We start from the raw sequence: 27,644 nt of genomic DNA, 5'->3' as shown, positions 1-27,644 counted from the left end.
CCGGGTGAAGCAGCCGCACAGCTCCGGGCTCCCTCCCCAAGCGGCGCGAGCGCAGGCGCGGCCTCCCTCCCGCCCTCGGCGGACAGCGCCTGCGCCATAGGGAGCCGCCGGCTGCGAGGCTCTGGGCCGCCGCAGTCTCGATCTGAAGGCGGCCGAGGCGGTAGTCTCGAGTAAGATGAGGCTTCTATTGCTTCTCCTGGTGGCGGCGTCGGCGGTGGCCCGGAGCGAGGCCTCGGCCAACCTGGGCGGCGTGCCCAGCAAGAGGTTAAAGATGCAGTACGCTACGGGGCCGCTGCTCAAGTTCCAGATTTGGTGAGTGATGCGTCGGCCCTGGCGTCGCGCTTTACGCGAGGCCCCGGCTTCACGGCCTAGACGCCGCGTCTCCGCTGCGTCTTCCCGGCGCCCCTCCGCAGTGGGCCCCTGGTGGGCCGCCGCGGCCGCGCTCGAATCCTGGGTACAACCGCTCGCTTGCCTTCTGCCGGCTGGGAAGGCGGGACGGGGCGGGAGGGCGCGAGAAGGGTGGACGCTGCGGGAGCGGACGAGGGCCGCTGGCGGTGTCACGCGGAGCCCACGCCGGCGTTCAGCGCAGCGGGTGCGGCTTGTCACCCGCCGGGGCCGACCCGGAGCGCCGGGCCTCAGTGACCGCGGCAGCCCTGGGTGGGAGCCGTTGCTCGAGCGGCGGGACGGTTCGCCTGGCCCCGGCGCCGCGGTGCCAGGGCGGCGGTGCCCGGTTTGCGGGCGGCGGCTGGGTCGCAAGGTGGGGACCGCCCCGCGCCCGCGGAGCCCTAGCCTTTGGAATGTCGGCGTTGCCCCGGTTCGTCCCAAATCGCTTCCCAGCCCCTTGCTTGGGTCGGACCCCGAGTTCGGTGCCGCGCCTTCCACCTGCGTTTGGCTTCATCACTGAAAACCAAGGATTTTTTTTTTTTAAGTTTGTGACATTTGAACCAGAGTCAAAATAAGATGGTGAAACTATTTTTGGAATGAAAACTGTTAATTTATTTCTGGTTACAAGAATCACAAAAAAGAACATTATGGTTAACTGTGTGCTTGGAATATGTCATATTTCATATAATAACTAAGAAATGACAGTAGGGTCTGAGGGTGTGTGCGCGTCCTGGAGAGCCAACCAGGACCTAGCCATGCGGAGCACACACTCTACTTTTTTTTTTTTTTTTTAATTAGAAAGTGGTGATCATTTTAACAACCTAAAAGATTGTTAAGGATTAAGTGTGAAAGTGGTTTTAAAAAGAGTGATCTTTTCTAGTTATATTTTTCTATATTCTACTGTCCTATTTCTTGCTTGTGCTTTTGCCTTTTCAAAATACTCTTCTTTTAGATTTTCATGCACTGGAATTCTTGTTACAGTTTAAGGTGTATCTTCTACTGAAAGTATTCATAACAAGGTTTTCAAAATGTGTAAGCAAAATATAGGGCAGGGCACACAGGCCTTCATATGAAGGTTTTTTTGGTTGGTTGTTTTTGTGGTACTAAGGATTGAACCCAGGGCCTTATACATGCTAGGCAAACTGTACCACTGAGCTACATGCCCAGCCCTTTTTCAGTTTAATAGGTGGTCTCCTTCAGTGGCTCCGGCTGGCCTTGGACTTGTTTTTCTCCTTTCATCAGCCTTCTGAGTATGTGTATAACCATGAAGGGGGTGCTCATTGAGCTTTTTTAAAAAATTCATAACTTGATATCTAGATGCTTAACTTTTTTAAAATTTTGTTTTAAATATGATTTGTTTCTGAAGTCTACAGAATTTCATTTGCAGTCATTCTGAACATGTTACATAACAAAAGTGCTTTCATTTTTTTTTTTGGTGGGGAGAGGGGTAGTGGAGATTGAACTCAGGGTGCTCCACTGAGCCACATCCCCAACTCTGTTTTGTATTTTATTTCCAGACTGGGTCTTTTTTTTTGCTGAGGCCGACTTTGAACTCTGATCTTCCTGCTTCAGCCTCCTGAGCCACGGATTACAGGCGTTTGCCCTATGCCCTGCTTCCATTTTCTTTTTTTAATATACACATGGGAAGTAACTTATTATGTCCTACTAAATAGAGATTAAATTTAGCTGCTTGTTTGTTGCTTTTCCCCTGCAGAGATTAATCTGTTTGTAATAAAGTGAATATTAAGTTTCTGGTTTTTTTAGATTCTTTGAACATTCATTTGCAAGTTTGGGAAAGGAGAGGAAGCTAATGTTGTTCAGGATAAAATGCATGAAAAATGAAATTTCGTTTGAAATCTCAGTGCTACGAAATGCGGTTTTTCTTAACATTTATGAAAGCACTACTTTTACTTTCAATTGATTTAGTTTGCTCTGTGTTTTGAATTTATTAGATGTAGTTTTTGCTAAATAACTATAGTTCAACATATCTGGTAATTACACCATTTTTATAATTGTTAGAATGAAATAGCAGTACAGCACACAATGGAATCAAATTGGGGAGAGGTCAAGCTTGTGACAGCATTTCCTACTCTGTGTTCATATATACTTTATGAATAAATTTATTAGTACTCAAAGATTTCCTGGTGAATGAGACAGGTGTGATACCTCATAAAGTTTGCAAAAATGGTTCAGTAGTATTCTTTGTATCTGAGTCTTTGGCTTTTTTGTTGGTTGATTGAACGATAGAATTTGGTAATTTTGAAGACATTGATTTTATATTTGTGAAAAATTTGACCCGGTTATTTAGGTTACTAAGCATTGAAAGGAAGTTCTTGCCCAGCACAGTGGTCACCTGTAATCTCAGCTACTTAGAAGGCTGTCTCAGGAGGATTGCAAATTTAAGGCCAGCTTGGGCAATCCTATCTCAAAATAAAATAAAAAGGGCTCAGTGGTCATGCACATGCCTTGCATGTGTGAGGCCCACCGAAGCACCACACTTGCATAAAAACCTTCTCTAATAGAGCTTACAGTTCCCTTGTTAACTTTGTTTGCTTTGCATTTTATGTGTGTATTCAAAGGGATGATATTTGGCATGTGTTTATTTTTTTCCATGTATATGATTTAACATGTAATCAAATCTGTAGTTGCTGCAGTTTAAAGAGATTACTGACTACAACCTTTACAGTTGATGTTTACTTGAACATGTGACAGTTGGATTACTACTGAGAAAAGTTGGTTAAATGAAGTTAAGATTTCAAAACATAAGCAGAATATGGCAGAATTGTCAAATTTTGTTAATTACCCACTGCTGTAATTGTAGGACATCCAAGTTCTAACTGCAGTTTAGGTGGTATGAGAGTAGTCTAGTTGGGATCAGGAAGCAAATTTTGAACTGGGATTCAAGTGATAAGATTTATTTGGAATGAGCTTTATAGGTAATGGGAATAATGGACAGTGACAGGAAAGAACAGAGTTTACATGAGAAACCCAGCCGACTTCGAAGAGCAAGCGGCATAGGACTTTGAGTGTCTGTCAGGCCCTGTGTGAGAGAGACCAGCTAGCTTCATTATGGGAAGGCATGGAGTGGGGCTTCTGGAGTTGTCCATGGAAGAGATGATGGAGCTTGGGTTAGGGAGCTGTTAGGGCGAAGGCATAGAGGTTTGAGAGCTCTCTGGGAGATAAATTTAGCAGCTGTGGGTGATGAATTACAATTGGCCCTCTGTAACTGTGGGCTGCATATCTATGGATTCAGCCAACCTTGGATCAAAAATATCTGAGGGGGAAAAGTGGCATGTGTACTGAACACATACACAAGTTTTTCTTATCATCATGCCCTACAGCACAACTATTAACAGCATTGATACTTTTAGGTACTGTAAGTCATCTAGAGGTGACTCAAAGTATACAGGGGGGTGTGGGTAGTTGTATGCAAATACTACACTGTTTTATATAAGAGACTTGCACATCTGCAGATTTTTGGTATTGGGGGGCAAGTCTTGGAACCAATCCCCCCCACCCCCCAAGGATATTGGAGAGATGTCCTGAAGCGAGAACTGTCCAAGATGATTTCTGACTTTGGCGATGATGCTGTGCCATTCCCCAGAATGAAGACAAAAGTTTTTTGGTGAGAAAGAAGAGGAGGAGTCTTGATTCATTTTTATCTACTTATTTCTTAAAGTGCTGGGGATTGCACCTAGTAGACAAGTCTCACATTCCCAGTCCTTTTTATAATTGTTTTATTTTAAGAGAGGGTCTTGCTCAGTAGCTCAGGTTGGCCTCAAGATTGAATCCCCCTTGCCTTAGCCTCCCTAGTAGCTGGGATTATAGTTGTGCTCCACTGTATCTGGGTTTGGAATCCTGAACTTTGAAAACGTAATAGTCTGAACAAAAACTCCACAAAGAAATGTTAATCATTCCAGAATACCTGTAGTAACAAACTAGAAAAGTTAGCAGATGCTGTATTTCGCCAAACCAAAGATACAATGGATTGTTGGATGCACTATTATTTTATATATCATTTAGAAAGAAAATATACTATCATTTATATCACAGTAATAGTCATAAGATAAATCCTGTGGGTTTTAATTTTGTTTCTTTTTTTTTTTTTAAAGATGGTAACTATAGGAAAATATGCATCTTGGAATCAAATAACAGCAGACTATTATTAGTAGTAGAATGTCAGAGAAAAAAATAGTAGTGGCTACACCTATTGATGGTTTAGATTTTTAAAATTTTATAAAGTTTATATGGAATTTATAATTTTGTTTGCTTTGAGTTTTTTGCCTTTTTTTTTTTTTTACAGAACAGAAAGCTGCAACATCTAATTGAACATTGTGCACATAATAGTTGTCTCTCCTTAATAATGAATGAAGTGCTTAGTTCAAAGCTTTTAGATGTAGGTAAAATATGACTGAATGATTTTAAAGTTTCATATTCTATTACAGAAAATTGAAACATCATTTTCTTACAGTTTGCCATTAGATGACTGTTAGAAAATCAAGTCAAATGTTATCATGTAAAAATTCAGGATAGGGCTGGGGTTGTGGCTCAGTGGTAGAGCACTTGCCTCATACATATGAGGCACTGGGTTCGATCCTCAGCACCAATAAAAAAAAAAAATAAGCAAAATAAAGTTACTGTGTCCGTCTACAACTAAAAATATTTTTTTTAAATCCAGGATATCCCTATAAATTTTGACTATCTTGAACAGGAACCGTTCATTTTCTGGGCTAGCAGTTTGGAGACCAGGTTCTTATTCTAACCCTTATGCTCTGAGTAATGTTTGGTAAATGAGTCATCTCATCAGCACTCAGCTTGTTCATCTGTATAATGAGAGAATGTTGGTTGCTTTCCATTTACCTCTGATATTCTATGTTGTACTGTTAGAAGACTTAAAGGAAGAAAGTGAAAGCACATATATTTGTTTATCTTCTTTTCTCTCTTTGTCAGTTAAGAGTGTAGTTGGAGCCCTCTGGCTTCTCTGATGGTCACTTTCCCTGTTTTCCTAAAAGGGCAGTCTTGTTTTCACATTCCTCCTCATGACAGGTGCAGCTTGGAATTGCTGAGGAAGACTTCTTGTTATGTAGGTTTTGCTTCGAACCACTGATAATCGGTTCTCTTAGTGATAGTGACATACACTAAACTTTTTTGCTTATGCTTCCTTTTCCCATGCCATTTGTTTACCCCCTTTTTTTCAATTCTTAGGAAGATGTGATTTTTTTTTTTAACAATAAGTAGGAGAGACAGATATACCAGTATTTATAGTAAAAAGAATAAGTGTTCTCAATGAGATGTGTAATAGAGGGTTAGAGGAAAGAAGGCTCCCTTATTCTGGGAGCTGGGAGGCTTTGCAGAGGAGCAGATGGAGATCAAGTCTTAAAGGGTGTGGGGAACTCCAGGAGATAGAGAGAAAGGGCTGCACAAGCTAGAAGTATACAAACGAAGCTGACTTAGCATACAGCAGGAGGAGGGGACCAAAAATGGAAATGGAAAGTAAGGTACCCTGTATACTGTGCAGCATTCCTTCAGAATGACACAGTGTGATGTAATTTTACATGAGTAAGCTCATAATTGTATGCTTTTTAAAAGCGTACCCCACACTTTTCATGTCTGTAAATATAGCTCTCCATCCATAGGCATAACATTGCATAGAGTGCATGTGCCCTTATTTAACCAGGGCTTTCCTGAATTGTTCATAAAGTTACTTGTTGAGATAAATATTCTTAAATACCTTTGCATATTCACTCCATTGTTTCCATAAAATAAACCCACAGAAGCATAATGTGATTATGTCAAAGGTATCACATTTTAAATTTTGACATACTTGAATTAGTTAAAACTTCTGGAACATCATAAAGTGGATTTTTAAATTTTTCTATTTTGTCCCAAAATGATATTTGCTTTTTTTTTTTGCTTATTGGGTTTTCTCTGTGACCTAATGATGCTCAGTAGTTGTAAATGTTTGGTGGGCTCTCAGAAAGGTTTTCTTTTCTTTCTTGTTTTTTTTTTTTTAATAGGAAACAAAATCTGATCAATTCATTATTGATACTATTCAGATTTTTTTGTAATTTTTGTTTATTGGCCTTCTGTACCAGTTTCAATTTTCTACCACATCATTTTCCCCTTAGGACTTCAAGATATGTTTTTGAAAAAAAAAAATTTTAATTGTGGTAAAAATTTATAACATTCAGTTTATCGTATTAACCTTTTTGAAGGGCACTGTTCATTATTCACGTTTTGTTGTGCAGGAGATTTAGAACTTTTTCATCTTGCAGCACTGAGACTCTATCCCTACTGAGCACTAACTCCCCTCTCTTTTCTTTCCCGGTTGTGACCACTTTAGATACTTTATTGGTGTATGGAATCATACATTTTTTTTTTTTTTTTTTTTTTTTTTAGTGTATTGGTCTCAAATTTCATCCATGTTGTAGCAAATGGCAGGATTTCCCCATTTTTAAGTCAGCATAGTATTCCATTGTATGTAGATAAATAAATCCATCCATTTTCTTTATTTATCAGCTGATGGACATTTTATTTCACAGTAGTCAGCAATGCTATGATCAACATGGTATACAAATATATCTTCAAGATCCTGCTTTGAGGGGTGGGGATATATAGCTCAGTTGGTAGAGTGCTTGATTTGCATGCACAAGGCCCTTGGTTCAATCCCCAGCACCACAAAAAAGGGGGAGAAAAAAGGATCCTGCTTTGAATTCTTTTGTATAATGTACACCTACAAGTGGGATCACCTGTGTCTTCATTTTTTTTTTTTAACATTACTGAACCAGAATACTTGAAACCTGTCATTAACAAAGGAAAGAAGTTTATTTTGGCTGAAGGTTTTAGAAGTTGGAAGTCTTAAAAGCCTGGCTCCAAAACTGGCGAAGCCCATGCTACTTCACCAGTGGCAAAAGGGAGTGAGCCAGGAAGAGAGAAGGCACAGCAGGCAGACTTGCTTTATCACAACTAGCTCTTCTCCCAGAATTAACCCCTCTCAAGTCTGGACCCCTCTGAAGGTTCCCCTCCCAACACTTCCACTGTGGCAGTCACATTTCAGCATGCCATTTGAAGGCAACAGATTCTATTCAAACCATAGTGGCTGGATCATATGGTAACTCTTAATTTTTAAAATTTTAGGCACCTCCATTCTGTTTTCCTTAATGGCTACACCACTTTACATTTGCCCCAGCCATGCACAGGGATCCCGGTCACTGCACCCTCACCAATACTTGCTGTGTTCTATTCTTCTGATGGTAGCCATCCTAGTACATGTAAGTTCACAGTTCATTGTGGTTTTGATCTGCTGGATCCTCAAAATATGTTTTAATTCTGCTTTTTGATTTTGAGTTTTCCTGCAATCCTCTACATCCCTTTTTCTGCTTATTGCAGATTGTTTTTGAAGTTGCTCTTATTTTTAATCTTTTTGTTACTTTTCTGCTCTTTAATTTTGTGACTTTTTTTTATAATCCCTCAGGTTTTTTTCTTCTCTATTCTCAAGCAAGACAAGAGAAACAGCTTTAGATATTATCAACTAACAAACTATAGCATTATTTGCTATTAGAACATTACCAGTGGCAAAGATGCATAAATTTTTGTGTTTTGCTTGATGCTTATCTTTGGAGCTTAGGATATCTGTCAACAGTCAATATTTGCTTTAAAAAAGGGGGGGGGTACGGTATTTTGTAGGCTACCGTGGTTGACCCTGTGGCAACCTCTCCTCCCCAATTTATAAATTGCTTAAGTTCTTGCTGGGGAAGGAATTTGATCACTTTACTTGGAAAGTATTTTTTTTTATTAACAGTTATATTGTATGCAGCCATTCAAAGTGACTCAGTAAAGATATTTGATAAATAGTGATTTATCCGCTTTTTAAATTTTTTTAGTTTTAGGTGGAGACAATATCTTTATTTTACATTTATGTGGTACTGAGTATCGAACCCAGTGCATCATGCATGGTAGGCGAGTGCTCTACCACTGAGACACAATCCCAGCCCCTGATTTATCTGCATTTTGAAGGAATTGTCTCTTTGTCAAAGTCCTACACTTATTATTTAGTTTTTATCTTTTTTTATACATTTAAAAATTTAGATATAATTCACATGCCATAAAATTCGCCCTTGTTGCATTTTAGTAAGTCATTATACTAATAAGAAAATAACATATATTGTGTTCTGTTTTAATTTATTGCCCAAACTAGGAAGCTCTTTTGGGTGCTTTTTAAAATTGTCTTCTCCCCCTTTTGTAATTTCACCTGCAGGCTCATTTCAGGTGACAGTTGAGCACACTCACTGTAGCAGCCAGGAGTTGGAACTGCTCCAAAGCCACTTCAGGATTTGTGTTTTGTTCTCATGGTGGGCACTGGAAAGGAAGTCAGCTGTCTCATCACACAGTTTCTTAACCTAATAAGCTGTCACCTCTTTAGTGTTGTTTTTGCAATTCTTAAAAAAAAAAAGAAAGAAAGAAAGAAAGGGCTGGGGCTGAGTGGTAGAACGCTCGCCTAGCACATGTGAGGCCCTGGGTTCCATCCTCAGCACTACACGTGAATAAAGGTATTGGGTGCAACTACAACTAAAAAAAATAATAATATTAAAAAAATTGAAAAAGGAACATGTTCTGATTTATGTTTTTTTTTTTTAAAGAGAGAGTGAGATAGGAGAGAGAGAGAGAGAGAGAATTTTTTAATATTTATTTTTTAGTTCTCGGCGGACACAACATCTTTGTTGGTATGTGGTGCTGAGGATCGAACCCGGGCCGCACGCATGCCAGGCGAGCGCGCTACCGCTTGAGCCACATCCCCAGCCCCTGATTTATGTTTTTTAATCTTAGTCTGAAGTGTGTGAGAAATTCTGCTTGCATCTTTTTTTTTTCCTAGTTATACATGACAGTAGAATGTATTTTGGCAGAATATACGCAAAGTATAACTTATTCTGTTAGGTTCCCACTCTTGTGGTCATACATGATGTGGAGTCACCCTGGTCATGTATACAAACACAAGGCTAGGAAAGTTATGACCAGTTAATTCTACTATCTCTCCTAATCCTCTCCAGCTGCTTGCATCTTTTAAAAAAGTAATTTATCAGATTAGCTTCTTATTTGCTCCTTGAGCATCTTGTTTCTTGTGTGATTTATGGAGTACCTTGTTCATATTTTATTGCTTAAAACACTTAGAGCAAGTGATATGCTCCACATGATGTCTGTTACTACCTTATACCGAACAGAACAAGGAGACATCTAAAAATGTAGCAGTCAGTTTTCAATAATCAAAGAGCTGCTAGGGATGATTAGTGCTGTAGACAGAAACTAGTATTTGTAAAATATCTTTATGATTGTCTTCAAGGTGTGCAGAAAATATTAGTTGAAAACTTTGGGACGCAAGTAGTAGAAACCTATTTGAATGAGGATAGACAGTGATTGGGAATGCATTTAAAGATTTCTAAAAGAATGGTCTTGGAGCCCAAAGGCAGAAGCCACAGGGCATCAAAGACTGAAATGGGGAACTCAAAAACCTGAGAAGGCTTTGTTCACATTTCTGATTCATATCTGTACTTTACTCAGTAAAATGTACACTTTTTCTCTGAAGTTTGGCTTATCTTCTCTTCTCAGTCCTATTGAAAGATTGACTTTCCTCCATCTAGCAGGACTAATGTTAAATGTCACTTAACAGTCACATTTTAAAATCAACCTTCTTCTTTTCTAGAAAAGAAGCTGTGGACCTTCTTCTGAAGGTTGCATTTCTGGAACATGTGCTAGGTTTTGGTCTCATGTAAATAGGACCCAATCCTGTAGCAGGTCAGGCGGTGGGGTGGATATTGCTAATAAAAGGGGAAAGGTGAGTTGAAGAGATAATGAAAACAGAAAATCACAAGTATTTACTTCATAGCAATCAGTGTCTAAGAGTTTGTTAATGGTATCTTCTTTTCTTTTTCTTTCTTTTTTTTGTAATGTTGGGAATCGAAACCAGATCCTTGTGATGTGGGGCACGCATTCTACCACATTCTACCACTTTGCCACAGACCCAGCCCCAGTCTTTCTTTTAATATGGGGGCTGTGAAAGGTAGGAGTGTGGGACAGGTTTGGGTTTGATGAAAGTAGATATTTGACTTCAGTTAGCAGCAGATGTAGTAGAGAGAAGTGAAATTATTGGTACTGTGAATGAGGAGACATGATGGACTTTAAAAGCACAGTATCTGTTTGAAATATCATGGACAAGAGTTTTTTCTCTGTTCCTCAAACTTCCTTTCTGATCATTACATTACATCTAATATATTTGCAAAATCTTTGGGGAAAGTACTGTGGGAAAACTATTTTAACTCAAACAGTAGCAATATTTGAGTCCTTTATAGTAAGTTGTCTCTATTACTAGAAAGGGTTTTGCAAAGTGGTGAGACTTTAAGATTTCTTTTCAAGAATTAGACTTATTTTTCAAGAACCTTTGGTGGCAGCAGGAATAGACAGCCATTGCTGCATTTTTAGTATGTTCACATGTATGGGATTAGATGTACTCCTGAGCCAGAGAGAGTGGAGTAATTAGAAAGAGCTGGGTTTGATGCCAGAGGTGAAATGGTTACTAGCTCTTTACCATCTGTGACTGTAATTTAGCGTTGGCCACCTCAGCAAGCCCTAGGTATGTTTCATCTTGGAAAACATCTGTTTGTAGTCATGATTAGTGCTTTTAAGATGGGAAAATTATTTGGAGGGAAAACAGCTGTACTGGAAAAAAGTTCTTTGGTTTTTCTTCACTAGTCTGAAGGCAAATACAAAGAGGAATTGCACAAACAACATGTCAAACCATGTGTGGCAGCCTTGGAAACACTTCATTCTTCAGAAATAGAAAAGTATTAGCCTAAAATCTTTTTTTGGACTGTGAGATTACAGGCCATTTCTATTTGGAATTTCATGCAAGGTCTGAAACTTAACTGAAGACTTTAGATTAGAAGAACAAAGGGTCAATTTAGGCTTTTAAGCACATAGCTGAGAAAGTGGGTCACTGGGAGGAGTCTGACCAGCAGTGTTTCCTGCACTCAGACACGCCTCTCTTTCCTTTAGGTACTGCTGGGAGCCCACAAGATTGACTTTCCTATGTGGAGAGTCTTTGTATTGTCATCATGAAGGAGCCTCAAAGATCTCTGCAGTCCAGAGTCCAGCTCTGTGGGTACCCAGTGCTGGCACTGTGGGGAAGGGGAGCAGACTTCCCAGATACAGGAAAGGATGGCTCTTCTTCATGTAGCTGTTGTATTTGGTGTCAGGTAGAAAAGGCCCAGGATCCCAAATCATAAAATCCGGCTATATTTCAGTCCTGATACTAAGGGCAGCATCTATCAGTGTCAACTGCTAAAAACCACTGCCTAATTACAGTGCTTGATGCATGATAGGCATTCCATAGATAATTGAACAAGTGAAATCTTAGATGAATGTATACTTGCAAAAGTTACTTGATCTCTCTGGGCTTCATTTTCTCCCCTTTCATCTATGAAAAAGAAGTTTCAACTAAATTAACCAAGTCTCTCATTCTCAAATATTGCATTAAAAGTTAAATACTTTGGTGTACACCTGTAATTGCAGGGGCTCAGGAGGCTGAGGTAGGAGGGTTACAAGTTCAGCAACTTAGTGAGGCCCAAAGCAAATTAGTGAGACCCTGTATCAAAATTTAAAATTAAAAAAGGGTCTGGGAATGGGGCTCAGTAGTTAAGCTGCCTCTGGGTTCAATCCCTGGTACACACACGCACAAAAAAAAGTTAAATACTATTATTTTAGATAATCAGCTCCATTGTAGACACCAGTGCCAATTTGGGCATTGAAATCAGGTGGCATTTCTTGGTTTTAAAATGGTTAGGCTTAAGGTTGTCTAGGTTATTTTTGTAATAGCTTCAGAACAAAAGAAACATTAAACTTTTATTATAGAAACTAATGGCAGAATACTAATACCTGGTGATCTGGTATAGGATTTACCTAGGATCTTTGTACCATTCTTATAACTCTTCTATAAATTTGGAATTACATCAGTTTAATAATATGAACTCAGAAAAAAGCTCAGGATATTGATTAAAAAGAATAAAAATATAATGTAATAATAATATTAGGCTAGGTGGATGTTAGAAAAGGCATCTGGAGGGCTGGGGATGTGGCTCAAGCGGTAGCGCGCTCACCTGGCATGCGTGCGGCCCGGGTTCGATCCTCAGCACCACATACAAACAAAGATGTTATGTACGCCAAAAACTAAAAAAAAAAAATATGAAAAAATTCTCTCTCTCTTTCTAAAAAAAGAAAAAAAAAAGAAAAGGCATCTGGAGATTTGTAAGTTTGTTTAAATATTTAGCTGTAGAGGTTTATCTCTGAAAAAAATTCATATGTTTTTAGAGATTTACTCTTGAAAAAATTTCATTCTAACAGTAAAGGAAATATTTTCTCTAAAGAATGACAGTCAAATTTGTCTTACACTCTTTTTTTTTAAATACTTATTTTTTAGTTGTATTTGGACACAATACCTTTATTTATTTATTTTTATGTGGTACTGGGGATCATTCCCAGGGCCTCCCACATGCTAGGTGAGCATTCTACTGCTGATCTATAACCCCAGTCCTCTTTCACTCTTTTTGATGCTGGGGATTGAACTGAGAGGCCCTCTACCACTGAGCCCCCCCCCCCCCACACACACACACACACACCCCTCCTTGTTTTGTTCTTTTGGTAGTGCTAGGAATCAACTCAGGGTTTTGGACATGGTAAGTCAGCACTCTGCCACTGAGCTACATCCCCAACCTCACTCTTTTTGTTGTATTTTGAGACAAAGTGTCACTGAGTCGCCAAGGCTGGCCTCAGACTTGCTATCCTCTTGCCTTAGCCTCCAAGTTGCTGGGATTTGGAATTAACAGGTGTGCACCACCATGCGTAGCTTTTTTTTTAAAGCAGGTTTTCTTACATGGGATCTACTAACATTTATATTGTTTCACCCTATCACAGTGTAAACTCTGTGCTTTTCCAACTTGGGTTGGTAATGGTGGTCGTTGGGGTTTTTTTTCTTAGGTTTTACTCCACTGTAACTTGCTGACCCTGTTTCCTCTGTACTAAGTGATGACTTTGTCACTTTATGGTATTTATGTATTCCTTAATTGAGAACCTAGTACGTTTAAGTGCTTGACAGTTTACCTGAATTTGCAAGCTCTTTTTCTCCTTTTCTTCAGATATGCTCTTGGTAGCATATTTCCCTATTCTTGCTGGGGCAGCTTGCATCTGAAAGTAAATTGTTTAGAGACTTTTGTCATGGAGAAGATTAGATGCTGTTGACTTAATTTCCAGAGTCCTGTCATGTTGCTGAGAATTACCTTCCCAGTCTTTGTTTTCCTTCACAAAGTAGATTTAAATTTTAGCATAAGAAGGGATCTAATAGTCCAGCCTAAGTTTCTCTTATGATTGTGCAAAACTAACTTACCCAGGTTGAGGCAGAGTAGAATGAAAGCCAGTTTCATGTCTCATACCTTGATGTTCTTTATACACTTTTGCAACCCATATTTGAAAGTTCTATTTCAGATGAATGAGAGTTGTTTTCATATCACTGATTTTTTTTTAAAGGCCAAAGTGATATGTGAGTTATACTGAATATGTGTGTGTATATGTATGTGTGTGTGTGAGAGAGAAAGGTATTTGCTGTTGTCTAACAATAGTCCAAAGTTATAAAAGTTTGATTTTTATAATGGGGGAGCAGTTATTTGAAGGTAAAGTAACTTAAATTTGTGAAATTTGTAAAAAGGAAGAAAACTCCCTGTATTCATCATATGGGTTCAGTCATTAATTTATGATGGATCTTGAGAAAGAAATTTAATCTTAGTAATACTTTTTAGCCTTTTTCTGACTGCAGAATAAATCTAGGTGTATTCTCAACCCTAATGGAAACACTTATTTTTCTGCAGTGTTTCCTGAGGTTACAGGCGGGTGTTTGAGGAGTACATGCGGGTTATTAGTCAGCGGTACCCAGACATCCGAATCGAAGGAGAGAATTACCTCCCTCAACCAATTTATAGGTAAGTAAACTTCAGTAACTTAAAAGGGAAACAGTTTAGTTGACTTTACAAGCTTTTGTGAATTGTTTCAATTACTTTTCTTTGATTATTGTAATTTCTTAATTGGTTACAGTAGTATGCAGAGAATGCTACTTTATAAGTAGTAAGCTTATATAGACTTTTTCTGTAAAAAGGAATGAGGTTGTTTCAGAGATGACAATCCTTTTAAAGAGGTGTTTGCTTATGTAGTTTTAATGTGGAAAATAGGCTAAGAATCCCCTCTTTTACTGATACTAGAGGTTGAACCCAGGACTTCACACATGCTATGCATATTCTTTAATACTGAATTATACCCCCACCTTCCCAAAATTTTATAGAGGATCAGTGATATTAAGTTCTGAACTGTCTTAAAATGATAATGTTTTTAAAGGCCACTTTATATAACTTTCAATTTTATTTTTAGATTGACTTAAAAGATTAAACATTTTGTTTTAAAACTGTACAATAAACTTTAGTTGCTTTTTAATGATTAGTAACTTTTAGATTTGTAGAAAATGTTTATATACATGTACTTGAATATTAAACTTTAAAGAGAAATTATGGTTTCTTTTTTTTTTTTCTTTTGATAGACACATAGCCTCTTTCCTGTCAATCTTCAAACTTGTATTAATAGGCTTGATCATTGTTGGCAAGGACCCTTTTGCTTTCTTTGGCATGCAGGCTCCTAGTATCTGGCAGTGGGGCCAGGAGAATAAGGTATGTGACTCAATAACTGTGGCTACTGTAGGTTCTTAGGTTGTCAGTTACAAGGCTGTAATGGATTTTTCTTTGGGGCATGGGGTGCTTGTCACTGATTTACATTAATAAATGTGCGTTATTTCAGTTTTGTCACTTTATTTCTGGGCAAGGACTTAACTTCGCTTGGCTTCAGTTTCCATTATGCCTTAAAAATAATATATTTAAGGTAATGGTCTTACCCTTTTATTTAGGGGGCATAAAGGGAGATATTGTTTTAGAAGAACCTGGACACAAAATAATTTATAACCTGATTTTGATATAATTTAGGTCATGTCATAGTCATCAAAATACAATATATATATAATTGACCTTTTATCCCAACTAATGTGCCATTAATGGATTGATTCATATTAAAAAATGTTTCTGTTAATTGGTTTTTATTAAAACTCCTTTCTGTTTTCAATTGTTTGTTCTTCAACTTCCTGTTTTGTTTGGCAAATTGCCAGAAAGAATAAATGTAAATGTACTTAAGAATCTTGAGTTTCCTTTGCTATTTTTCTTTTCCTTTGTAGAGTCTTACAGTATATATTCTTTCTAGAGTATGTTTATTTTCATCTATTTTACTTAAAGTCATTGTTTCCCTGAATTTTCTACCATTATCAGAAATGGATCTAATTTTATGTATCTCTGTGTGGGGAATCACTTAGATGCTTTCCCCTGGGGCAGGTTCTCTTGTGGAGCCCTCTGTACAGTTTGTCCTTTAGCTCTAGGCTTAATTCCTTTACCAGACTCCTGACACAGTTGTACTTCTCCTAGGGAACCACTTGGTTCCAGGAATAGGCAAGACTCTTAGCATAAACTCCTCAAGTGTTTGTTATCTCTAATTGGAAGTGTGTCTGCCTTGTCATTAACAAAATGTTAATTTTCAAAGGATTAAGAATGGGAAGCTGAGCACTTACTGCTGATAATATTTTGTGATATACTTAATTGATTCCAAATTGTCCTTTGTACATTTTACCTCTGTAGATGTGTACACCATTGTTGTTCTGCTATGAAAAATATTCTTAAAAGCTGTAGCTTTTTTTGGTTCTGGAGATTGAACTCATAGGCCTGCAACCACTTAGCCACATCTCCAGCCCTATTTTGTTTTTTCTTTAGAGCAGGGTTTCACTGAGTTGTTAAGCACTCACTTTTTTTTTCTTCAAATGTTTGTTTTAGTTGTAGGTGGACACAATTTTATTTTTATGTGGTGCTGAGGATCAAATCCAGTGCCTCATGCATGCTGGGCAAGCCCTAGCCACAACCCCAGCCCAGTGCCTCGCTTTTGCTGAGGTTGGCTTTGAACTCGTGATTCTCCTGCCTCAGCCTCCCAAGCTGCTATGGTTACAGGTGTGCACTACTGTGCCCGGCAACAAGCTGTAACTTTTATGACAGTTCCTTGTGTTTTATTTCCATGAAAGTAGACTCATGTTCCCAAATGTTAGGAAATCAAAATCCACCTAACTCAAGTGGAGCAGAGGGAAAGCTCTTTCTTGTCTGCTGTAGACATTTTTCTGAAACAGCTTGCTGTGAATTGGCTTTCTCACTATATCCAACTTTTAGTTTGGTGATTTTGCTAAATGAAAACTCTTCTGTGGGAGCCAGGGTTGTGGTTCAGTGGTAGAGCACTTGCCTAGTGTGCATGAGGCCACTACATAAAAATAAAAACTACAACTAAAAAAGAAAAAGAAAAAAAACCTTTTTGTGCATAAGGTAGAGCTTCTAGCCTCTTTGGGGAGAGCATAGACTTGCCTTCTCACAGTGAATGACTAATATGCCAGTGCGCTCTCACCCACCTCTTTTTTTTTTTTTTTTTTTTGACTTAAAATGATTTGTTTGAAACATAAAAGATTGTATTGGATGCTTGAAGTTACTGATTATTGCGTCACTAGTCTCTTGTGAATTCATATATTGCATTATAAAAACGGTAAAATGAACCCTACTTATACTGGCATTTTTTTGTAAACTGGTTATTATGCTGTCTCATAGAAATTCTATGTATAGTGTGAGCATCCTCTGTAAGTTCTTTAACATCTGTAGAGCTATAAATTGGTGCTCCAGTTTCCTTGCTCTGTGGGTGTTGTCTGAACCTATGGAATAACAGAAGTAGTCGTGTGGAAACTTTTAAAGCAGATTTTAAAAGAGTATTGAACAAATAAAGAATGATACCATTTATTAAAAAAATTACTGTGTCTTAAGTTGTCATGTTTTAACTTTGAAATGACTTTGTTGCCTGTTGTGCTCGATTATATTTTCTTTTAGGTCTATGCATGTATGATGGTTTTCTTCTTAAGCAACATGATTGAGAACCAGTGTATGTCAACAGGTGCATTTGAGATAACTTTAAATGGTAGGTTTTGAATAGTTTGCATGTTGTGATACATTTTAAGTGATTTCTAGTGAGCAAAAGCCTTTTCTGTTTTTCATAAGAGATACTTCTTTAAAGTTGATATGAGAGGTTTATTTGATAAAAATCAAAGATCCAGAAACAGAATTTAGAAAATTTTAACTTATTCTCTTGTCTTTACCTCTACTTGAATTTTTAGAATTTCTTGAAGGGTTGGCTCTCTTCTTGTGTTACATTATCTGTCTGGTCCTTATCTTTTCTCTGTGTAGTACTCAGGAACCTTAAACATAACCTGCTCCAAAGTAAACTCTTGATTACTTTTGCTCCCTACAATTCCTGTATGCTGTTAATTTGCTTCTCTTCTGGCATATTTGATTCTTTTAACTTCTCCTTTACTACCCATGTTTGGTCAATCACCAGGTCTTCTCAGTTCTGTCCTCTAAATGGCTCAGGAATCTCCTTCTGTTCACTTCACTGCCATCATGCTAGTTTGTGCTGCAGTTAACTTGTTGCCCTCTGCAGATAGGGGCCATTAGCTAACAACCATGTTTACATAATTAATTAGTTAAAAAGCAACAACAAAAGAATATGACATATAGAAATCATATGAAATTCAAAGCTGTGTTCATAACTGATGGTCTTAGATTCATCAGTGAAAAATCATGGAAATTTTTCTTTCTAGTTACATAATTTTTTTTAATTGTATTTTTTATTGATTATTTAAAGCATTACATAGCTCATGATATATCATCTTTCATACATTTGACTCAAATTGTGTTTTGAACTCCCATTTTCACCCCAAATACAAAAAATATGGAACGCTTCACGAATTTGCGTGTCATCCTTGCGCAGGGGCCATGCTAATCTTCTCTGTATCGTTCCAATTTTAGTATATGTGCTGCCGAAGCGAGCACCTAGTTACATAATTATACCTCTATAATACCCTTGATTTTATTTCTTAGTCCATAAAGCTAAAATATTTTCTATCTGGCTTTTTACAGAAAAAAATTGCCAATATCTGCTCTAAAAGAGGGGTTTTTTGTTTGTTTTTTAATGCGGATTTCATCTTGTCACTTGAGTATGTCAAATTCATTAAATGGCTTTACTACTTTTTCCAAGATAAAGACCAGAATATTTAATATGGCCAAAAGGCTGTGCAAGATCTAGTTAAGGGTCTGTAAACTGTGTCCTGTGTTTCATACTCTTTTTGCTGCCGGTGTTATAAATAAAGTTTCACCCAAACACAGTGTGCACATTCTTCAGGCTGCCATGAGAGTTGAATGGCTGTGACAGAAACTGTATTCCTAGAAAAAATGTTTGTTTCTTGTTTCGTTGCAGTTTGTTAACCCCAGTCTAACTCTCCCCACCCATCTGTCTCCCTCCGCCTCATTCCAGCTACCCTTTGGATCACTCACTGCACAGGGTTTCCATCTAGTTTTTACACTTCTCTGTCTTAGAGGTTTCCTGCTCTCATGAAGCCTCACTCCTTTTTAAAATATTTTTTAGTTGTCAATAGACCTTTATTTTTATTTATTTATATGTGGTGCTGAGAATTGAACCCAGTGCCTCACAAATGCCATGGAAGTGCTCTACCGCTGAGCCCCAGCCCCAAGCCTCACTCTTATCTTGGTAACTTTTCTTTACTTTTTAGATCTCAGTTTAAATGATATTGCTTCTCTGACTAGTCAGCAGTGGAGCACTAGAGAACTTTCTAGTTTTACTTTTAGTACACAATTTTAATGATGTAGCTATTTATGTAGGTCTTGGTATTTCCTCTTCTAGAGTGTAAACTCCCTAAGAACAGGAGCTTCTGCTCACCTTTGTATTCCCAGTTGAGTACATAGACACTTGATAAATATTTGTGGAATGAATGTTTCTTATAGAACTATCTTTAATTTTGGCATGGGGGTACTATTTATGTTTTACAGACGTGCCTGTATGGTCTAAGCTGGAATCTGGTCATCTTCCATCCATGCAACAACTTGTTCAAATTCTTGACAATGAAATGAAACTCAACGTGCACATGGATTCAATTCCGCATCATCGATCATAGCCCCACCTATCAGCACTGAAAACTCTTTTGTAAGTACTTAAAAAGATACTAGTTTTGTAGGGGTTTCTGTTAATTCTTATCATGAGTGTTAGTAGATATTACACATATTATCACTTAAGTTTCCAATTTAAGGTTAAACAGATGGATGTGTCCTACATTAAGATTTATTTATTTATTTACTTATTTATTTATTTTTTAGGAAGAAAGGAAGGAACACATTTTTTTTAGAGAGAGAGAGAGGGAATTTTAATATTTATTTTTCATTTTTTGGCGGACACAACATCGTTGTTTGTATGTGGTGCTGAGGATCGAACCCGGGCCGCACGCATGCCAGGCGAGCACGCTACCGCTTGAGCGACATCCCCAGCCCACATTGAGATTTATATATCAACAGAGTTTGAACCTGCCAAAGTTAAGTAAGGTTGTGTTAGTAATTTTATCTTGAAGGCCTTTTAATGTAATTCTTTAAACTCTGAACTGCGGTTAGCCAGAATTGATACAGTAGAGTATACGTACCCTCTCCATACCTTCAGCTAATTAGTTTCTAAGAGTACACAAATTTTTTAGCATGTTCAAGATAGGAAACTTATAAGCAAATGTGTGAATATGGAAAGAGGAGTTTTGATTAGCTTTTTCTCAGCAGAGTTGTTCTCGGTTCTTTTCTGATCAGTTAGTTGACTTTCTAATAAGAGTTTTTGCAGGGTGGTAATTGGAGTATTCCTTTCTGTATATCTTTCAGACATTAAGGGATCTTTGCAAGAGCAGCGTGACTGACACTATGAAGGCCTGTACTGAAGACAGCCAGCTGTTAGTACAGACCAGATGCTTTTTTGGCAGGCTCGTTGTACCTCTTGGAAAACCTCAATGCAAAATAGTTTTTCTGTGCTGGCACGTTCTGGAATTCTGCACATTCGTGGAGTGCAATAATACTGTATAGCTTTCCCCCAACCCAGATTCACCCAGTTAATAGTTTGTCATTTTTAAAAATGTAGACATTACTACTTAGTCATATTTAAAAAGTAGAAAATTGAGTTACAATTTGATTTTTTTCAAAGTGTCTGTTAAATCTTGTGTTTTTATATGATTTTTTTTGTTTGTTTGTTTGTTTAAAGTCAATCTTTGGGGGAATACAGCTAAAGTTCCCAAAAGAGTTTATCAGTCATCTCTAATTTGGTCATGTCCAATTTATATCGTTATCAAAAAACTGCAGATTGTGAACAGTGCATTATACAAGATTATGGGGGAATCTAATATCCAGAGTACTCTACCAATTTGTTTGTATGTGTGCGTGCGTGTGTGATTACCAGAGAACTACTACAAAACCAACTGCTTTTTAAATTCTGTTGTGTAGTTCAGGTGTCTTGCCTTGACCAATCTAATGAATTGATTAACTGGCCTTTATACTTAATAAAAAACTAGCAGATGTCAGTTAAATGAAAAAGTTTCAGTTTATTGCTCAATGTACTTGTTAACATTGTATTTAATCATCGTCGGCCTAATTTTGTGTTTTTAACTTAAAGATAATCTCCTAAGGGTTACACTTTAGATTCCCACAAAAAAAAAAGAGGTTAATTTACCATTTTTAGAGTTGAAACTCACCTCATTAAATAAAAGTTCAGTTGAATCTCTTTACAACATTGATACTAAGTGAACAGAAATCACCCAGCATCAGATATCAGAATTCTGTTGTATTTGAAAAATAAGATTAATTTAAATTTACTGATAGTTTCAGTATTCTAAAAAGAAGAGTTTTTAGAAAACTAAAATTGACTAAGACTTGAAGGACAATTTAGCAGAAATAGGACCATAATGTAGAAAAAGAGCCATCGAGCAGCAGCAGCCGCAGCTTCCACAGGCTTAACATGGAGAGCCCAAAGTAGGCCTGGATTTACTCATGTAAATAAAAGGATTCAAGGAAAAGTTATGAGGAAAACCCAACATTGGTTTTATCTAACACTTCAGAGTTACAAGACCTAACCCTGTGTGTCATAGGACTGACCTGTTTTGCTGTCACTGGGTGTCCTGAAGCACATGTCAGGTAATGGCCTAACTGTTACACCCTCAGGGAGGAGCACTGCAGTCTCTGAACTGACTGCACGATGTTAGTCTGTGATTCACTGCAGAAAACTGGCCAAGCAGTTATCATTTCCATTCTGAGTAGAACCTTTACGTTCTTCAGGTTAGTTAGTTCATGATTTAAGTTTCAAGCTCCTTCGAGATTGTTATTTAGGTATAATATTTATGTTTTGACTAAGAATTAAAAACGTGTTAATCTGATTGCATACCACTCCAAACTCCCCATTTTCTGCAAGTTGAACACCCTGTCGAATGTGTCTAGGGGTCTTTCTTTGGCTAATGGACATTCCACTAGTGACAGTTACCTTTATGGCATGAAGCTACTAAAAAACTGAATCTTAAAAGTTCCCATGGGTTTAACAGATCAAACTATGGGGAACCAAAGCTTCAGCTCCAACTTTCTCCATGTTTGCCTTGGGTTGAATAACTTGTTTTTTAGAGAATAACTTTAAGTGGCTTAGACACTGATAAGAGCTATTTTGTTTTATGCTTAGTTCTATTTAAATCTAGAATTTAATGGAGTCTGATAAAAAAGTGGGTCATGTGAATATGAAAAAATAATATGAGGAAAATAAACTATTTGCAGTGTAACTTTATTATATTCTAACATTTCAAAATTATTAGTTGCTTATAAATTGGTATGGCTGTGTAGTTTATAAATGTCTATGCACTATATTAATTAAAAGACCATAGGATATGTTGGCAGGTTGACTGATGTTGGCATTTTTTACCACAGTTGCCATTGTGGAAGAAATTATTTGTTACATTAATAATAAAAATAGTTAATAAAACGTGACTTTATACCTCACTGTGTAAGATGTACAGACAAATGAGCTTTCAGAATATAAATGGCCTTATTTGCTTGTGGCACTAGCATTATGGATGGTAGCAGTTGATCAGCTTGTACAACTGTTAAACCTAATGGATTCCCAGTGATAGTTGTTTCTTACTTTCAGTGTTAGCCAGCTTGCCCTGATGGTTGGCAAGATCCTTTTGTCATCATATAAAATAATTCAGATTTTAAAAAAAGTCTACAGGATTTTTAGACATAGTTTGATATTTTAAAAAGAAAAGTCTGCCAGGCGCTGTAGCACATGCCTGTATTCCCAGTGGCTCATGAGGCCGAGGCAGGAGTATCCCGAGTTCAAAGCCAGCCTTAGCAATATCAAGGTGTTAAGCAACTCAGTGATAGCCTGTCTCTAAATAAAATACACAATAGGGCTGGGGATGTGGCTCAGTGGTCCAGTGGCCCTCCCGCAACCCCCAAAATAAAGACAAATCTCGAGAGAAACAGGTAAAGAACTGTAAAGTTTGGGAATTATCTCTGGTGTTGTGAAAATAATCAAGCAGTGTGAAAGGGACCCATATTTTGTGGAATTAAATCTATAAAGTAGAAAAATTATTTGGTAACTATATTTAGTAAATTTTGCATTGTAAAAGTTGTGCTGCAATGTTTGCTTTTATTTATTTATTTATTATTTTTTTTTTTGTAGTTGAACACAATAACTTCTTTATTTTTATGAGGTGCTTAGGATTGAACCCAGGGCCTTGCACATGCAAGGTGAGCACTCTACCACTGAGCCACAACCCCAGCCCCAATGTTTGCTTTTTAATGGTGGCTTCTTAACCCAACCAGTGTTCACAGGCAACCCCACGCTCCAGCCATCGCTCAGGTCTTGCCAGTGCTGGGACAGACTCCTCACACCCTGGCCCACTGGTGCCTCCACGCTGCTCAGTCCTGCGAGACTCTGTGGTGTCGTCTCTGGCTCTGTCCAGTATTGCTCCCATCCTCCAGAGTTCCTGAGAAATTCACACTGACTTCCCCAGATCTGGGGAGAAACAGAAAAGTCCTTTTCCTATGTTTCCAGTATGACCAGTTTGACAATCTCAGAAGAAAGAACAAGAACTAGATACTTTTAAAAAAATTTAGCTGAGCCTTTTCCAGGAATTGTGATAATCCCTGTCTCAGCCCCCCAGGCTTCAGAAAAGCAAATAGTAATCAATAAATAAGCATTTACTTTATAAATACATTGACCTACCTTCAAACTGTATCTTTTTCTTAAATCCAGGGGTGCTTAACCACTGAGCCACATCCCTTAAATTTTTTTTTTTTTTTTTTAATTTTGAACCACAGCCCTTTTTAAAATTTTGAGAGTCTTGCTAAGTTGCTTAGGGCCTCACTAAATTGCGGAGGCTGGCTTTGAACTTGTGATCCTCCTGCCTCAGTCTCCTGAGTTGCTGGATTCACAGGTGTGTACCACTGTACCCAGCTTCAAACTGTACCTTGAAGAAAAATATGAATCAGTTCCAAAATTAGTGGGAAGACTGTGATGTCATTCATGCCACAAGGTAATGATGCAAACATGCTGCATCAGGGAGTTTAAAACTTGAATGTGCCTAAGAATCACGGGGACAAATTTTTGGGCCCCATCCTTAGAGGTTCTGATTCAGACAGTCTAAAATAGAACGTGATACTTTGCATAATGCCAGTACTGTCTGTCTGTGGGCCACCCTGAGCAGCATTGTACCATAGCAGAATGCAAGACTCAGACTCAGCCTAGAGAAGTTTGCTCATTTGCTTCATGGTTACAGAATGACCTCATAAGAACACAAATTCTGTACAGTGGAAACTCAGGGGATGAACGCAATGATGGGGTTGTTTCTAAGAGAACAGCATAATTGTCCCAATTAATCTCTTGTCCTCTCTTGCTGGGTTGGTATTTTAAAACTTTCAGAATGTTTTTAAAGGAAATATTAAGTCTCTGAGTATAATTTACAATAACTGGTTTGAGTAGCTAGGTTTTGTTAGAGCAAAGCAGGTGACAGTATGACCATGTTCTACTCACTTTACAGTGGCATCAGACCTTGATTTTCACATTAAACAAGAATGATTCTTAAATTTATGACTAGAGAAAATGTGTACTTTTAGTTTTATTAGAGTAACTGTAATACAGCACTTTTTAAATTGCTAGGGAAACCCAAGCGGAACTATTTTATAACCCGCAAAACAAAGGAACAGAAAAGTTCCTTCTAGACTTGGCCTTGGCCCCAGGGGTTCAGATGGGATTGTCAGGTGCTCCTGGGAGTTGGGCTTATTCTGTGCATGAACCACCACCATGGCTGGAGAAGAGCAAGGAGGGACAGTAGGTGAAGTCTCAGACGTGCGTTAGGGTCCAGTTTGTGTCACATTTCCTGTCTTAGTGGGTTTAGATTGTTTTTCAATGCTAGGGATGGGACCCAGGGCCTGACGCATGCTGAGCACCAGCTGTACCACTGGGCTCTATTCTGAGCCCCAACGCTTCCTATCTTGGGGTTCTTTCTCTGCCTCACTGGGTAGTCACTCCCCAATTATTTTGACATCTGTTGATCCATCTTTTCCTCTCATTACTGATTATCCCTCCTAGCAGACTTCCTTTTCAGGGTCATGATGTTTGTAGATATGAGCTGACCTGACTGGGCAGTGTCTAGAATGGGGGAAGCCCGCCCAATTGCTCAGTTAAGAAAGAAGGAATTAGAGCCTGGCAGGTAGGTTGCTGCCAACACTCCCTTGGGCCGCTGGCTGTACACAGCTGCTCTGTGTACTAGCAACTCTTATTAGCCAATTAAAAATAACCAAGTTCCTCTGTTTATCACACTTGAGTTACTAAGAGCAAGTGTGTTTGCAGGAAATTATGCTGTATATTTTCCCCTAAATGCTTAAAAAATTAGTGTTGCAGAATTTTATCTTTTAATCTAAGATACTCTTATCCCCTGTAAAATCTGGGGATAAGAAGTGGTTTTGTGATATTAAAATATGTAATTATATAAGCTATAGGTTACTTACAAGTATTCTTCCAGTAAAATTTTGTATAATGGCATTATGAAAGACTTTGAGTTCTACTTCAGTACTCCAATTTTGAATAAGAAAGATTAAGCATTTTGCCCTGGTTATATAGTTTATGACAAAAAGGAAAGCCCACCCTTGGTGGGGCTTGGGAGAGGCAGAGTAAAAGCCTAGAGGACTTTGTCAGAAGTTACACTAGGAGGTGAGAGAGGAGATGTAACAGCAGCTTAGAACTATGGTCTAATTTCATTTTACACTTACTATTTTGCTAAAAATGACCTGGATTTTTTAACATCAGCTTAACTATATTAAAGGGAAGGGCACAAATGGGCACCAGAGGAAGAGAAGGCAAGTTAACATGACAATTTGTTGACCTAATGTAACTAAGTTCCTGCTACAGCTGCTACAGGCTGTCTGGGCCTTTTTCCCCACCTGGAAAGATCCTCCCCCAAAAGTGCACTGACAGATCTTCTTATGACAACTGCAAGGACATTCTGAGATGACCAGCTGTGTGCTGTAGGCCAGGTTCTCAAAGTCTTACCTCACACACAAGGAGGGTAGAACCTGCCTCTGAGCAGGAGGCTGGCTCTTGTGTCCCCTTAGACTTCTGGCAGCCTTGGCTCTGTGGAAATGCTCTGTTCAATGGGACTTCGCAGTGTTGCTGCTGCAGGACTGGTCTGCCTGGGATCGAGGCAGAACATCATTTTGTTCATGTCTTAATTGTAAGTAAGTTCAAAAACTTTTTCACTTCGAATGTCCGTTGTTGGTTTTAACATTAGAATTTGTTTTACTGTTCTTAAGCCCTTAAATAAGAAAAATTGATCCTCTGGGTAACGTGTTTCTCGTGAGGCTCCACAATCCCTGCCCCACTGCAGTTGCTGTGTGTGGACATGGACTTTCTACCTAATCTGCCGGTAGCCTCAGGCAGTCAGTCCAGCACCTGGGGCAGGGGGCTGAGGCAGGAGTACCACCGTTCTCGACCAGCCTGGGCAACTTAGTGAAATCCTGTCTCAAAATAAAAAGTGAAAAGATAGGTGATAGAGCACCCCTCTCCATGTTCAATCCTCTGTAGCACCAGAAGGGAATTGTGTGTTCCAGCGATGGCGTATCCAGATGTGCAGCGGAAGGCCATCTGGGAGGCTCAGGTACGAGGCGTAAAGCATAAGGAAAAGTCATGACAAGCTCGCTACAGACAGGCTCCTAAGGGCCTTGAGTAAGGCCAACAGCATGGTCTGGAATTCCCTGTGGGGCAGTGGTTCTCAGCTGGTTCACTGGCAGTGACTGCAGGAGCTTTGGAATCTGCACTGGGGGCCAAAGGTTGAGCCTGGGAGTGAGGGTGCATTGCTGCCAGTATGTGGCAGGTAGAGCACAAGACAGCGTTCCAGAATCTGTGCGGCTGCCATAGAGAACCCACCCGTTAAGGTCTGGAGAGATACTGGACAGGGCTGGAAAAGGAAAAGGAAAAGATGGAGACCAAGGCCAGTTAAGTTTGGTGGTGTGGCTTCAGGCCCTGCATTGGATCCTCTAAACTGCATCCTCTAGCTGGGAGCTGGAGTGGAATGACCTTGGCCTGATCAGTCCCAGGGTGGGGAGGGGAGGGCAGCTCCCTGGCTTGACAGGGATTGGGTATTAAGGAGTGTCTGTACTTTCAGAGGGTCTCCTTTGCCTCCCAAGTAGTTTTTCCATATTTGTGCTTCATACTAGTTTAACAGGAAGCTGTTCATTCCAGTAGTGAAATAAGAGACTAACTGGAGGTGACAGTCATGTTAGTGGGAGAGAGAGACTGTAAGGTTGACAGGCTAACAATGGGAAAAGATTGTTGTCTAAGGCATTTGTATTAGTGAGTTGGATGGCAAAAGAGGTGGTGACATTCCAGAGTTCAGAGCAGCTGTGGTTCCTTTCCTGTTCTGAGGCCGTCTGGGGCAGATGGGGGAAGCTTTGGCATCTGCACTGGGGGCCAAATTGTTGCACAACTTGGGAGTCAATCCTCTGAATTTTCCAACTTCAGAAACACTTAGCATTTTTGGAGGGATTTCTGTGTGCTGAATACAGTGGGAGTGTTGGGGTAGCAGTTCCTGCGTTCAGAAGGTTGCTAGGAAACACGGTGTGCCCTCCTCCAGGGATCACAGTTCCCTGCAGAAGCTCTGTTCAGGACATCTCAGGCCTCAGGTGTGTGATTCACAAGTT

At 38.9% G+C, this 27,644-nt stretch overlaps 1 protein-coding gene across 1 annotated transcript; it reads left to right on the top strand.

Annotated features, from left to right (window-relative positions):
- The first annotated feature begins 11 nt into the window (after nt 1–11).
- Nucleotides 12–23,607, top strand: SELENOT (selenoprotein T). Its single transcript, XM_081301215.1, has 6 exons — nt 12–312; nt 14,292–14,402; nt 15,011–15,137; nt 17,421–17,508; nt 19,434–19,587; nt 20,298–23,607. Exons 1-5 carry the CDS (start codon nt 176–178, stop codon nt 19,556–19,558), a joined length of 588 nt encoding a protein of 195 aa, XP_081157341.1. The 5' UTR covers nt 12–175; the 3' UTR covers nt 19,559–19,587; nt 20,298–23,607.
- The last annotated feature ends 4,037 nt before the right edge of the window (nt 23,608–27,644 follow it).

Source organism: Spermophilus citellus (genome assembly GCF_964194105.1).
Source record: "Spermophilus citellus genome assembly, chromosome: 7".
Taxonomy (NCBI): domain Eukaryota; kingdom Metazoa; phylum Chordata; class Mammalia; order Rodentia; family Sciuridae; genus Spermophilus; species Spermophilus citellus.
This window is presented reverse-complemented; position numbering and strand designations above follow the sequence as displayed.